At 46.5% G+C, this 13909-nt stretch overlaps 1 protein-coding gene across 1 annotated transcript in view; it reads right to left on the bottom strand.

Annotated features, from left to right (window-relative positions):
- The window catches only part of SVEP1 (sushi, von Willebrand factor type A, EGF and pentraxin domain containing 1), a 598519-nt gene that overhangs the window by 199398 nt on the left and 385212 nt on the right, over positions 1-13909 (bottom strand). Inside the window, exons 22-23 of the mRNA XM_063914219.1 lie at positions 13746-13859; positions 9583-9696 (exon numbers count right to left, since the gene is read on the bottom strand). Coding sequence (XP_063770289.1) covers positions 9583-9696; positions 13746-13859 — 228 coding nt within the window. The remainder of the gene's footprint in view (positions 1-9582; positions 9697-13745; positions 13860-13909) is intronic.

Genomic DNA, 13909 nt, shown 5'->3' with positions numbered 1-13909 from the left:
CAGCAAATTCGTCATTTTCAATCCGCCACACTTTGGAGGGTGAAAACAAATAAAAAAATTTTAAACATGTTTTTTTTGGTGTTTTTTTTTGGGGGAATAGCAGATCTATTTATATTAGAAGGGATTAGGTACTTTTTTTTTGGGGGGGGGAGGCACAAATATTATTTATATATTTTTTAAAATATTATTCTTATTTTTTTTTTTTTTTTATTGCTGGAACGGTAAAATCAGAAAAAAAAATGGCGTGGGGTCCCCCCTCCAAAGCATAACCAGCCTCGGGCTCATTGAGCTGGTCCTGGTTCTAAAAATGCGGGGAAAAAATTGACAGGGGATCCCCCGTATTTTTAAAACCAGCACCGCGCTCTGCGCCTGGTGCTGGTGCCAAAAATACGGGGGACAAAAAGAGTAGGGGTCCCCCGTATTTTTAACACCAGCATCGGGCTCCACTAGCTGGACAGATAATGCCACAGCCGGGGGTCACTTTTATGCCGTGCCCTGCGGCCGTGGCATCAAATATCCAACTAGTCACCCCTGGCCGGGGTACCCTGGGGGAGTGGGGACCCCTTCAATCAAGGGGTCCCCCCCCCCCAGCCACCCAAGGGCCAGGGGTGAAGCCCGAGGCTGTCCCCCCCCATCCAATGGGCTGCGGATGGGGGGGCTGATAGCCTTTGTGATAAAAAAAAGATATTGTTTTTTCCATTAGTACTACAAGTCCCAGCAAGCCTCCCCCGCAAGCTGGTACTTGGAGAACCACAAGTACCAGCATGCGGGAGAAAAGCGGGCCCGCTGGTACCTGTAGTACTACTGGGAAAAAAATACCCAAATAAAAACAGGACACACACACCGTCGACAGTAAAACTTTATTTCACACTACCGACACACACATACTTACCTATGTTCACACGCCGACATCGGTCCTCTTCTCCATGTAGAATCCACGGATACCTGAAAAGCAAAGTTCAATATACTCACCTCAGGGTCCAGAGATAAATCCACGTACTTGGCAAAAAAAGAAAACGCAAATACCCGCTCCAGAACGGACTGAAAGGGGTCCCATGCTGACACATGGGACACCTTTCCACGATTGAGACCTGTCAGTGACAGCTGTCACTGACAGGTCTCTAAGCCAATCAGGAAGCGCAACTTCGTTGCGCTCACCTGATTGGCTGATCGCTGTGACAGCGCATCGCACAGCTCCCTCCATTATATTCAATGGTGGGAACTTAGCGGCTAGCGGTGAGGTCACCCGCCGGTCAGCGGCTGACCGGCGGGTGACCCCACCGCTAGCCGCAAAGTTCCCACCATTGAAAGTAATGGAGCGGCTTTGCGAGGCGCTGTCAGAGTACAGACGGCGTCCAGCCAATCAGGTGAGCGCCACGGCAGTAGCGCTTCCTGATTGGCTGAAGGGACATCAGTGACAGGAGTCACGTGATGTCCCGGCATTCGGGGAAAGGAGTCTAATGTGAAAACATTGGACCCCTTTCATTAGTCCGGTGGATCGTGTTCGGTTTGTTTTTTTACAAAGTACGTGGATTTACCTCTGGACCTGGACCTCTGGACGCTGGAAGGTGAGTATAATTTTTTGACAGGTACCCTCGGATCGTCGGAGATCGTTGCAGTCGGCGTGTCAACACAGGTAAGTATGTGTGTGTCGGCGTATGAAATAAAGTTTTACTATCAAGGTGTGTGTGTCCTGTTTTTATTTGGGTATTTTTTTCCCAGTAGTACTACAGGTACCAGCGGGCCCGTTTTTCTCCCGCATGCTGGTACTTGTGGTTCTCCAAGTACCAGCTTGCGGGGGAGGCTTGCTGGGACTTGTAGTACTAATGGAAAAAACAATATCTTTTTTTTTATCACAAAGGCTATCAGCCCCCCCATCCGCAGCCCATTGGATGGGGGGGGACAGCCTCGGGCTTCACCCCTGGCCCTTGGGTGGCTGGGGGGGGGGGACCCCTTGATTGAAGGGGTCCCCACTCCCCCAGGGTACCCCGGCCAGGGGTGACTAGTTGGATATTTGATGCCACGGCCGCAGGGCACGGCATAAAAGTGACCCCCGGCTGTGGCATTATCTGTCCAGCTAGTGGAGCCCGATGCTGGTGTTAAAAATACGGGGGACCCCTACTCTTTTTGTCCCCCGTATTTTTGGCACCAGCATCAGGCGCAGAGCCCGGTGCTGGTTTTAAAAATACGGGGGATCCCTGGCCGATTTTTCCCCTGCATTTTTAGAACCAGGACCAGCTCGATGAGCCCGAGGCTGGTTATGCTTTGGAGGGGGGACCCCACGCCATTTTTTTTTCGTGTTTTTCCCCGTTTTTTACCGTTTTTTAAAATCGCGGCAAAATCCGCCAAATCGGCCGATTTTCGCCCGCGACTCTGGCGAATCCGTTTTTCATTGCATATGGTGAATTCCGGAAGCCACCTTCCGGAATTCACCTGGCGAATTTGGTCGAATTGAAAAAACGGCGATAATTGCCGCGAATTCGCCCGCTATTGCATATACCCCACAGAGGATAAACACTTTCTCCAATTCTGTGGCCTGACAATGTGTGACCAATACATGTACACTAGATTCCTGCTGATATTGGTTATATCACTTTACTGGATTTCAATGTAGAAGTAACCACTGATCCCTTTGCTCGTAGGATTATCATCACTATATCCGTCCAGATAATAAGATATTAACAAGGCTCCATTTAAGCTACTGTACAGAATATATTTTCTATACTCAGGGGTCAATACTTTTACACCCAACCAGGGGCTGGATGCAATGAAGTCCGAGTTGGCCGGAGGCGCGGGTTCTCAGCCGAACTCGGACGTTTTTTCAAAGCGGCAATCATTTACAAGGCATGGTTTTCGCCCGGTAACCTCAGGCCAAATTGGACATTATAACATTCGGCCCCAGTGCTAATGGGAAGTGTGCAAACAAAATACAATGGATGTAATAATAAGATTTTACTCACCGGTAAATCTATTTCTCGTAGTCCGTAGTGGATGCTGGGGACTCCGTAAGGACCATGGGGAATAGCGGCTCCGCAGGAGACTGGGCACAACTAAAGAAAGCTTTAGGACTACCTGGTGTGCACTGGCTCCTCCCCCTATGACCCTCCTCCAGACGTCAGTTAGGATACTGTGCCCGGAAGAGCTGACACAATAAGGAAGGATTTTGAATCCCGGGTAAGACTCATACCAGCCACACCAATCACACCGTACAACTCGTGATATTATACCCAGTTAACAGTATGACAACAACGGAGCCTCTGCACAGATGGCTCTCAACAATAACCCTTTTGTTAACAATAACTATGTACAAGTATTGCAGACAATCCGCACTTGGGATGGGCGCCCAGCATCCACTACGGACTACGAGAAATAGATTTACCGGTGAGTAAAATCTTATTTTCTCTACCGTCCTAAGTGGATGCTGGGGACTCCGTAAGGACCATGGGGATTATACCAAAGCTCCCAAACGGGCGGGAGAGTGCGGATGACTCTGCAGCACCGAATGAGCGAACTCCAGGTCCTCCTCAGCCAGGGTGTCAAACTTGTAAAATCTTGCAAATGTGTTTGACCCCGACCAAGTAGCAGCTCGGCAAAGTTGTAAAGCCGAGACCCCTCGGGCAGCCGCCCAAGAAGAGCCCATCTTCCTCGTGGAATGGGCTTTTACTGATCTAGGATGCGGCAGTCCCGCCGCAGAATGTGCAAGCTGAATTGTGCTACATATCCAGCGAGCAATAGTCTGCTTTGAAGCAGGAGCACCCATCTTGTTTGGTGCGTAGAGGATAAACAGCGAGTCAGTTTTCCTGACTCCAGCCGTTCTGGAAACATAAATTTTCAGGGCCCTGACTACATCCAGCAACTTGGAATCCTCCAAGTCCCGAGTAGCCGCAGGCACCACAATAGGTTGGTTCAAATGAAACCACCTTAGGCAGAAATTGGGGACGAGTCCTCAATTCCGCCCTATCCATATGGAAAATCAGATAAGGCTTTTACATGACAAAGCCGCCAACTCTGACACACGCCTGGCCGAAGCCAGGGCCAATAGCATGACCACTTTCCACGTGAGATATTTTAACTCCACGGTTTTAAGTGGCTCAAACCAATGTGATTTAAGGAAATCCAACACCACGTTGAGATCCCAAGGTGCCACTGGAGGCACAAAAGGAGGCTGAATACGCAGCACTCCTTTAACAAAAGTCTGAACTTCCGGCAGGGAAGCCAGTTCTTTTTGGAAGAAAATCGACAGAGCCGAAATCTGGACCTTAATGGACCCCAATTTGAGGCCCATAGTCACCCCTGACTGTAGGAAGTGCAGGAATCGACCCAGTTGAAATTCCTCCGTTTGGGCCTTCCTGGCCTCACACCAAGCAACATATTTTCGCCATATGCGGTGATAATGTTTTGCGGTCACGTCCTTCCTGGCTTTGATCAGCGTAGGAATGACTTCCTCCGGAATGCCCTTTTCCTTCAGGATCCGGTGTTCAACCGCCATGCCTTCAAACGCAGCAGCGGTAAGTCTTGGAACAGACAAGGCCCCTGCTGCAGCAGGTCTTGTCTGAGCGGTAGAGGCCATGGGTCCTCTGAGATCATTTCTTGAAGTTCTGGGTACCAAGCTCTTCTTGGCCAATCCGGAACAATGAGTATAGTTCTTACTCTTCTCCTTCTTATTATCCTCAGCACCCTTGGTATGAGAGGAAGAGGAGGAAACACATAAACCGACCGGTACACCCACGGTGTCACTAGAGCGTCCACCGCTATTGCCTGAGGGTCCCTTGACCTGGCGCAATAGTTTTCTAGCTTTTTTTTTGAGGCGGGACGCCATCGTGTCCACCTGTGGCCATTCCCATCGGTTTGTAATCAGCCGGAAGACTTCTGGATGAAGTCCCCACTCTCCCGGGTGGAGGTCCTGTCTGCTGAGGAAGTCTACTTCCCAGTTGTCCACTCACGGAATAAACACTGCCGACATTGCTAACACGTGATTTTCCGCCCATCAGAGAATCCTCATGGCTTCTGCCATCGCCATCCTGCTTCTCGTGCCGCCCTGTCGGTTTACATGGGCGACCGCCGTGATGTTGTCTGACTGAATCAGTACTGGCTGACTTTGAAGCAGGGGTCTTGCCTGACTTAGGGCATTGTAAATGGCTCTTAGTTCCAGAATATTTATGTGTAGGGACATTTCCTGGCTTGACCATAGTCCCTGGAAATTTCTTCCCTGTGTGACTGCTCCCCAGCCTCGAAGGCTGGCGTCCGTGGTTACCAGGACCCAGTCCTGTATGCCGAATCTGCGGCCCTCCAGAAGATGAGCACTCTGCAGCCACCACAGTAGAGACACCCTGGTCCTTGCAGACAGGGTTATCCGCTGATGCATCTGAAGATGCGATCCGGACCACTTGTCCAACAGATCCCACTGAAAGATCCGTGCATGGAACCTTCCGAACGGAATTGCTTCGTAAGAAGCTACCATCTTTCCCAGGACTCGCGTGCAGTGGTGCACCGACACCTGTTTTGGTCTTAGGAGGTCTCTGACTAGCGATGACAACTCCTTGGCCTTCTCCTCCGGGAGAAACACCCTTTTCTGTTCTGTGTCCAGAACCATCCCCAGGAACAATAGACGTGTTGCAGGAACCAGCTGTGACTTTGGAATATTCAGGATCCAGCCGTGCTGTTGTAGCACCTGCCGAGCAAGTGCTACTCCGATCAACAACTGTTCCTTGGTCCTCGCCTTTATCAGGAGATCGTCCAAGTACGGGATAATTATAACTCCCTTTTTTCGCAGGAGTATCATCATCTCGGCCATTACCTTGGTAAACACCCTCGGTGCCGTGGACAGACCAAACGGCAGCGTCTGGAATTGGTAATGACAGTCCTGTACCACAAATCTGAGGTACTCCTGGTGAGGAGGGTAAATGGGGACATGCAGGTAAGCATCCTTGATGTCCAGTGATACCATGTAATCCCCTTCCTCCAGGCTTGAGATAACCACCCTGAGCGATTCCATCTTGAACTTGAACCGTTTTATATACGTGTTCAAAGATTTTAAATTTAAAATGGGTCTCACCGAACCGTCCGGTTTCGGTACCACAAACATTGTGGAATAGTAACCCCTTCCTTGTTGAAGGAGGGGTACCTTGACTATCACCTGCTGCGAATACAGCTTGTGAATTGCCTCTATCACAGCCTCCCTGTCCAAGGGAGACGTTGGCAAGGCAGATTTTAGGAAACGGCGAGGGGGAGACGTCTCGAATTCCAGCTTGTATCCCTGAGACACTACTTGTAGAATCCAGGGATCCACCTGTGAGCAAGCCCACTGATCGCTGAAGCACTTGAGACGGGCCCCCACCGCACCTGGCTCCGCCAGTGGAGCCCAAGCGTCATGCTGTGGACTTAGCGGAAGCGGGGGAGAACTTTTGTTCCTGGGAACTGGCTGTATTTTGCAGCTTTTTCCCTCTACCTCTGCCTCTGGGCAGAAAGGACGCGCCTTTAACCCGCTTGCCTTTCTGGGGCCGAAAGGACTGTACCTGATAATACGGTGCTTTCTTTTGCTATGAGGGGACATGGGGTAAAAATGCTGATTTTCCAGCTGTCTCTGTGGAAACTAGGTCCGAGAGACCATCCCCAAATAACTCCTCACCCTTGTAAGGCAAAACTTCCATGTGCCTTTTAGAATCTGCATCCCCTGTCCACTGCCGGGTCCATAAACCCTTCTGGCAGAAATGGACAGTGCATTTATTTTAGATGCCAGCCGGCAAATATCCCTCTGTGCATCTCTCATATACAGAACTGCGTCTTTTATATGCTCTATGGTTAGCAATATAGTGTCCCTGTCTAAGGTATCAATATTTTTTGACAGGGCATCTGACCACGCAGCTGCAGCACTGCACATCCATGCTGAAGCAATAGCTGGTCGCAGTATAATGCCTGAGTGTGTAAAAACAGACTTCAGGATAGCCTCCTGCTTTCTATCGGCAGGTTCCTTAAGGGCGGCCGTATCCGGAGACGGCAGTGCCACCTTCTTTGATAGTCGTGTGAGCGCTTTATCCACCCTACGGGGTGTCTCCCAGCGCGACCTGTCCTCTGGCGGGAAAGGGTACGCCATTAGTAACTTTTTAGAAATTACCAGTTTCTTATCAGGGGAAGCCCACGCTTCTTCACACACTTCATTTAATTCATCAGATGGGGGAAAAACCACTGGTAGTTTTTTCTCCCCAAACATTATACCCTTTTTTGTGGTACCTGGGGTAACATCAGAAATGCGCAAGACATTTTTCATTGCCGCAATCATATAACGGCATTTTTCATTGCCGCAATCGTCGACACTGGAGTCGGTATCCGTGTCGACGTCTGTGTCTGCCATCTGAGGTAGCGGGCGTTTTAGAGCCCCTCATGGCTTTTGAGACGCATGGGCAGGCACGAGCTGAGAAGCCGGCTGTCCCACATCTGTTATGTCGTCAAATCTCTTATGTAAAGAGTCGACACTGTCACGTAATTCCTTCCACATTACCATCCATTCAGGTGTCGGCCCCGCAGTGGGTGACATCACATTTATCGGCACCTGCTCCGCCTCCACATAAGCCTCCTCATCAAACATGTCGACACAGCCGTACCGACACACCGCACACACACAGGGAATGCTCTGACTGAGGACAGGACCCCACAAAAGCCCTTTGGGGAGACAGAGGGAGAGTATGCCAGCACACACCAGAGCGCTATATAACACAGGGATTAACACTATAACTGAGTGATTTTTCCCCTATAGCTGCTTATATATATGTAATACTGCGCCTAAATTTAGTGCCCCCCCCTCTCTTTTTAACCCTTTGAGCCTGAAAACTACCAGGGAGAGCCTGGGGAGCTGTCTTCCAGCTGCACTGTGAAGAGAAAATGGCGCCAGTGTGCTGAGGGAGATAGCCCCGCCCTTATTTCAACTGACTTTCTCCCGCTTTTACTGGATCTCTGGCAGGGGTATTTTTACACCTATATAGCCTTCCTGACTATATATGGTGTAGATTTGCCAGCCAAGGTATATTATATTGCTGCTCAGGGCGCCACCCCCATCGCCCTGCACCCATCAGTGACCGGAGTGTGAGGTGTGCATGAGGAGCAATGGCGCACAGCTGCAGTGCTGTGCGCTACCTTGTTGAAGACCGAAGTCTTCTGCCGCCGATTTTCCGGACCAACTTCTTGCTTCTGGCTCTGTAAGGGGGACGGCGGCGCGGCTCCGGGACCGGACGATCGAGGTCAGGCCCTGTGTTCGATCCCTCTGGAGCTAATGGTATCCAGTAGCCTAAGAAGCCCAAGCTAGCTGCAAGCAGGTAGGTTCGCTTCTTCTCCCCTTAGTCCCTCGTAGCAGTGAGTCTGTTGCCAGCAGATCTCACTGAAAATAAAAAACCTAAACTATTACTTTCTTTCTAGGAGCTCAGGAGAGCCTCCTAGTGTGCATCCAGCTCGGCCGGGCACAAGATTCTAACTGACGTCTGGAGGAGGGTCATAGGGGGAGGAGCCAGTGCACACCAGGTAGTCCTAAAGCTTTCTTTAGTTGTGCCCAGTCTCCTGCGGAGCCGCTATTCCCCATGGTCCTTACGGAGTCCCCAGCATCCACTTAGGACGTTAGAGAAATTATAAAGAAGAGTGCACAGAAAGATATGAAAAGCAATTATCTACTCAATTTTAAAAAATGATCCTTTCATCATCATCATCATCATCATCATCACTGCCACATGATTATGTTTCTTCACAGACAGGAAGTAGTCACGGGATCCGGCCTTTAGGTCGACAGTAAGTAGGTCGACATGGTTTTGGTCGACCACTATTGGTTGACAGTAAGTAGGTCGACAGTGTCTTTAGGTCGACATGTTCTAGGTCGACAGGTCAAAAGGTCGACATGAGTTTTTCTAAAAAAAATTCTTTTTTTTGAACTTTTTCATACAGTACTTTACGATCCACGTGGACTACTATTGGGGATGGTAACCTGTGCTGAGCGCATCGGTAGCGGAGCAAGGCGAGCCATGCGAGGGGACATGATGCACTAATTGGGGTTCCCGGTCACTGTACGGAGAAAACGACACCAAAAAAACATTAAAAACTAATCTCGACCTTTTGACCTGTTGACCTAGACCATGTCGACCTAAAGACCCTGTCAACTTAGCATCCCTGTTTACCTACTTACTGTCGACCAATAGTGGTCGACCCAAACACTGTCAGTCTACTCACTGTCAACCTTACATACCACACCCGTATTCACTGCAAGCTTATGTCCCTTATTTTCTGCAATGCATGACCAACAGCTGGATGGTATCTTTTTCAAAGCCCATGGCTGATAGTTATCTTTGACTTAGTTATCAGCCAAAGAGGTGATTTCAGTGACATATTTTTAAGATTTTTGTACTAGCAGCTTTTTGGTACTACATGTATGTATAGTTTTTATTAATACAAGTATGTTGACATGATTTTGTTTAAATGACCTATGAAGTCCACACTATCATTACTTATTTCCCAGCTGTAGATATCTATATCTTAATTCTGGATATAACTTCCGGTTTTGTTGCTTAATTTTGTTGATGCATGAAATAGAATTTTCAAACTTACCAAGAAATCCATTTGCACATCGACAATGATACATATGTATACCATCTATGCAGGTTCCGTCATTTGCACATGGATTTGAGACACATTCATTAATATTCTCTTCACACATAGAACCTTTCATGAGGAAGAATTGTTAGACAAGTGTTAGTAAATGAATTACTAATGCAACTACCATATAAAATGTAGAATAAAGTTCTAGCACAATGAAGTTACACTTGTAATGCAGAATAGGTTTTAACAACTTTAGGGGCGGGATGTACTATACCTTACCGTCGCGGTAATCCCACATTTCTGGTTCCATTGTATGCATCACATATGTACTTATAAACTTATTTTTTTAAACTGCTCCTGTACTTATGCATTTCAATCTTCCAGTCAGACTATTGTTGCTGTACTTGTCCTCACTGATGGCTATTGGGAATCCGCATTAGCTGTATGTACTAACCCGTGGTACGGATTGTCATCTGTCCCCGTTTATGAACACCATGCCAGCCTGGCAATTTGACTGACCCTGACCTTGTTTTGTTTTGTTTTTTTAAATACCCATAATGTCCTTATACTGTTGGAAGTCAATCTAAGCACTGGTTTTTCTTTTTTTTTCTTTTTTCTTTTACCAATACATTTTATATTTTTTATTTTAGGGTGTATTGCTGAACCGGTATAAATTCATGTCACACAATATGTTTTTAGTTTTACAAATGTTCTATATTAAGGACTCATTCACACATATGTGCTGGGAAGATGGGTAAAATATTTTAAAAATGTACATCTATTCTAGTTTTGAAGCATTTTCTATGCTTGCTTCATCACTTGTGCTTTTAAAGATGTCTTTTGGACGTCGTAACACACAATAAATAGGTAATAAAAGAAAGGTGTTAAACTTTTTAGAATTTAGTTGTGGGAACTAATCAATAAAGAAAAAATCATATTATAATGTTATTTTCATGCAGCTAGAAATAAGCACTAATGATCTGCCAACCCGAGTCATAAGGTGGGTGACATCTCCTAGTGCAGGGGTGGGGAACCTCAGGCCCGTGGGCCGTATAAGGCCCGCAAAGCCACTTGATCCGGCCTGGCCAGGCTCACCTCACCGAGGGAGATGCCGGGTGCTGAGATTTTGTTACCAGCGGGCACCCAGCTCCTTCTCCTCAGCAGCAGCCAGAGGCCGGAGCTAACTCCTGAGCTCCGGCAGTGTGCGGCTGTGCACTATGGGAGAGACGTCATGATGTCTCTCCCATAGTTCCGAGGAGCAGGCGGCCAGGGTGGGGGCAGCGATCCGGAAGCAGGAGCGGGGCTGGTAAGTATTGTGTGGTTATTTTTTTTTTATGTGTGTGTGTAAGCGGCGCTACTATGAGGTATATCTGACTGACTGGAGGCATATCTAATGGGGCATAACAACTGACTGGGGCATATCTAATGGGGCATAACAAATGACTGGGGCATATCTAATGGGGCATAACAACTGACTGGGGCATATCTAATGGGGCATAACAACTGACTGGGGGCATATCTAATGGGGCATAACAACTGACTGGGGGCATATCTAATGGGGCATAACAACTGACTGGGGGCATATCTAATGGGGCATAACAACTGACTGGGGGCATAACTACTGACTGGTGTCATAACTACTGACTTGGGGCATAACTACTGGGGGCAGGCTAATTTTTAAGTTGATGATATTTGTATGGCCCCGAAGGATTTTATAAATATCCAAGTGGTCCTTTGTCAAAAAAAGGTTCCCCACCCCTCCTGGGCCGCCTGACGTGGGCATACACACTGTGCGGTATCGCTAGCGATATCGCACAGTGACATCATGCTGCGGCCGGATCATGCAGCTTTGGACGATGAGTCCAAATTAAGCCGAGGGTCATTAACGACCACTAGACAAGTTAATCTAATATTACAAGGAATCATTTCTAGGAAAATAAAAGACTGCACATTACCTATTCAAATCCTGAGAACTAGCACTTTATCAAGAATATGTAATCTTTGTTACAATTAAAACATATTGGAATCAAAAGTGAAATAAGTTATAACCCTTCATATATTACACTGTACAAAAGTAATGATTATAATCTTAGCTAAAATAAAAAATTTTACTTTTATTACACATAAGATATTGCAAAATACATAAATAATGGGCACCTCCAAATGCATTAATATAGCAATTATAAACTTTCCAAAAGTAGTTAGATTTTAAGCAGCAATAGGATGTTAAAATAAATGTCAAATTACAAAAGAGGAAAGTTATGATAGAACTTAGTGCAAATTACATTTTGAAAAATGTCCATTTTGTATTAAAATGAAGTTTCGGCAATGCAATCAGGTATTTGTAAATTCGCTGACTTTATAGTCTATAAAAGTGACTTTATAGTCCATAAAGCTGGAATAAGAATAGTGTCCAAGGCCCTCATTCCGAGTTGTTCGCTCGGTATTTTTCATCGCATCGCAGTGAAAATCCGCTTAGTACGCATGCGCAAAGTTCGCACTGCGACTGCGCCAAGTAACTTTACTATGAAGAAAGTATTTTTACTCACGGCTTTTTCTTCGCTCCGGCGAACGTAATGTGATTGACAGGAAATGGGTGTTACTGGGCGGAAACACGGCGTTTCAGGGGCGTGTGGCTGAAAACGCTACCGTTTCCGGAAAAAACGCAGGAGTGGCCGGGGAAACGGTGGGAGTGCCTGGGCGAACGCTGGGTGTGTTTGTGACGTCAACCAGGAACGACAAGCACTGAAATGATCGCACAGGCAGAGTAAGTCTGGAGCTACTCTGAAACTGCTAAGTAGTTAGTAATCGCAATATTGCGCATACATCGGTCGCATTTTTAAGAAGCTAAGATTCACTCCCAGTAGGCGGCGGCTTAGCGTGTGTAACTCTGCTAAATTCGCCTTGCGACCGATCAACTCGGAATGAGGGCCCATATACAGTATCCTGCTCTGTTCTGTGTTGGAGGAGGGAATCTCACAAGGAACACATGAGAGCAAATTTCGATGGAGAAACTTCTCCTAAATGCAGGCTTCAGTATGTATTCTGTGGAACAGTTTTAAAAAATGTGGTCATTTGTCTGAAGCATAAAATACAGAAGTTAAAATATAAAAATAGGCGATAATAAATATTTAAGTAACCCAAACCCAACACATATTTTATTGATGGCTTTTGTCAGGCAGGTGACTTTAGATGTTTATTTGATATGAAGCTGAGTGCTATTGTTATCTATAATCATTCATTTCAGAGTAAGCATAATATTAGTAAAAGAGTATTCACCACTGCCGGAAGCTCACGTTCACTACTCTCCAGCCATTAATATCTGGGAATTTTGATTCTGAGGGAGGTCTGCAGACAGTGTGTTTTGGAAGCTAAGTGAACGATTGTCATTGCTTTATGCTTTCTTAATATCTTTAGTCCCACTAAAGTTTATAATCTCTACATGACTAATTAAGGGCCATATGGGCCTGGGACTGAAAATAATTAAGGGCCTATTGTGAGAAATTAGGAGTTGTGACTAAGGCTGTGTGGGTGTGGCCAGTTTGATGCCCTACACCAGGCATTCCCAACCACAGTCCTCAAGGCAAAACAACAGTCCAGGTTTTAGTGATATCCAGGTTGCAGCACAGATGGTTAAATCAAAATAACTGAGCTACTGTACCAATTAAGTCACCTGTGCTGAAGCCTGGATATCACAAAAACCTGCACTGTTATTGTGCCTTGAGGACTGCCTGCCCTACACAATCAGCCCTGCCTCCTTAAATATGTAAAGTAGAAACATTGCATTTTTTTGTGAGAGACGTGCATTTTAATATTTATAATTTATGGCTGAGCATTTGGCCAGCTGAGCGGTTGGTCATCACTGTGCTGTCATGACAATGGGACTATTTTTATATGAAGGCCTGGAGCTGTAGTCCCATCCGCCTCACTATTTGCACCTTTTTTTTCTCTCCTTTACTTTAAAAAACCCAAAATGGTACACATGTATACCAAAAGAAATATTTTTTTAAATACCATTCTATATTGATCTGACAAATAACAATTCTCCGGAAGTTTTTAAACAAGCAAAGAGTTAAAAAGAGAAAGAACTGACGGATACGAACTACAGCAAATCACCTGAGTAAAATTATACTAGTGCTCTCAAGTCATCACATTGATGTTTCTCTCTTTACCTCTAAAGCCGGCGGCACATTGGCATTCAAATTTCCCAATGCCATCTTTGCAAATTCCGTTGTTTCTACACGGCATTGACTTGCAGTCATCAATGTTGATTTCACATTTTGTACCTAACAGCACATTAGAAAAATCAGAAAGCAGATGCATATTACTCTAACAG

The sequence above is a fragment of the Pseudophryne corroboree genome, chromosome 1, assembly GCF_028390025.1.
Source record: "Pseudophryne corroboree isolate aPseCor3 chromosome 1, aPseCor3.hap2, whole genome shotgun sequence".
NCBI classification, from domain to species: Eukaryota; Metazoa; Chordata; class Amphibia; order Anura; family Myobatrachidae; genus Pseudophryne; species Pseudophryne corroboree.
The sequence above is the reverse complement of the archived record's forward strand: the minus strand, read 5'-3'. Positions and strand labels throughout refer to the sequence as shown.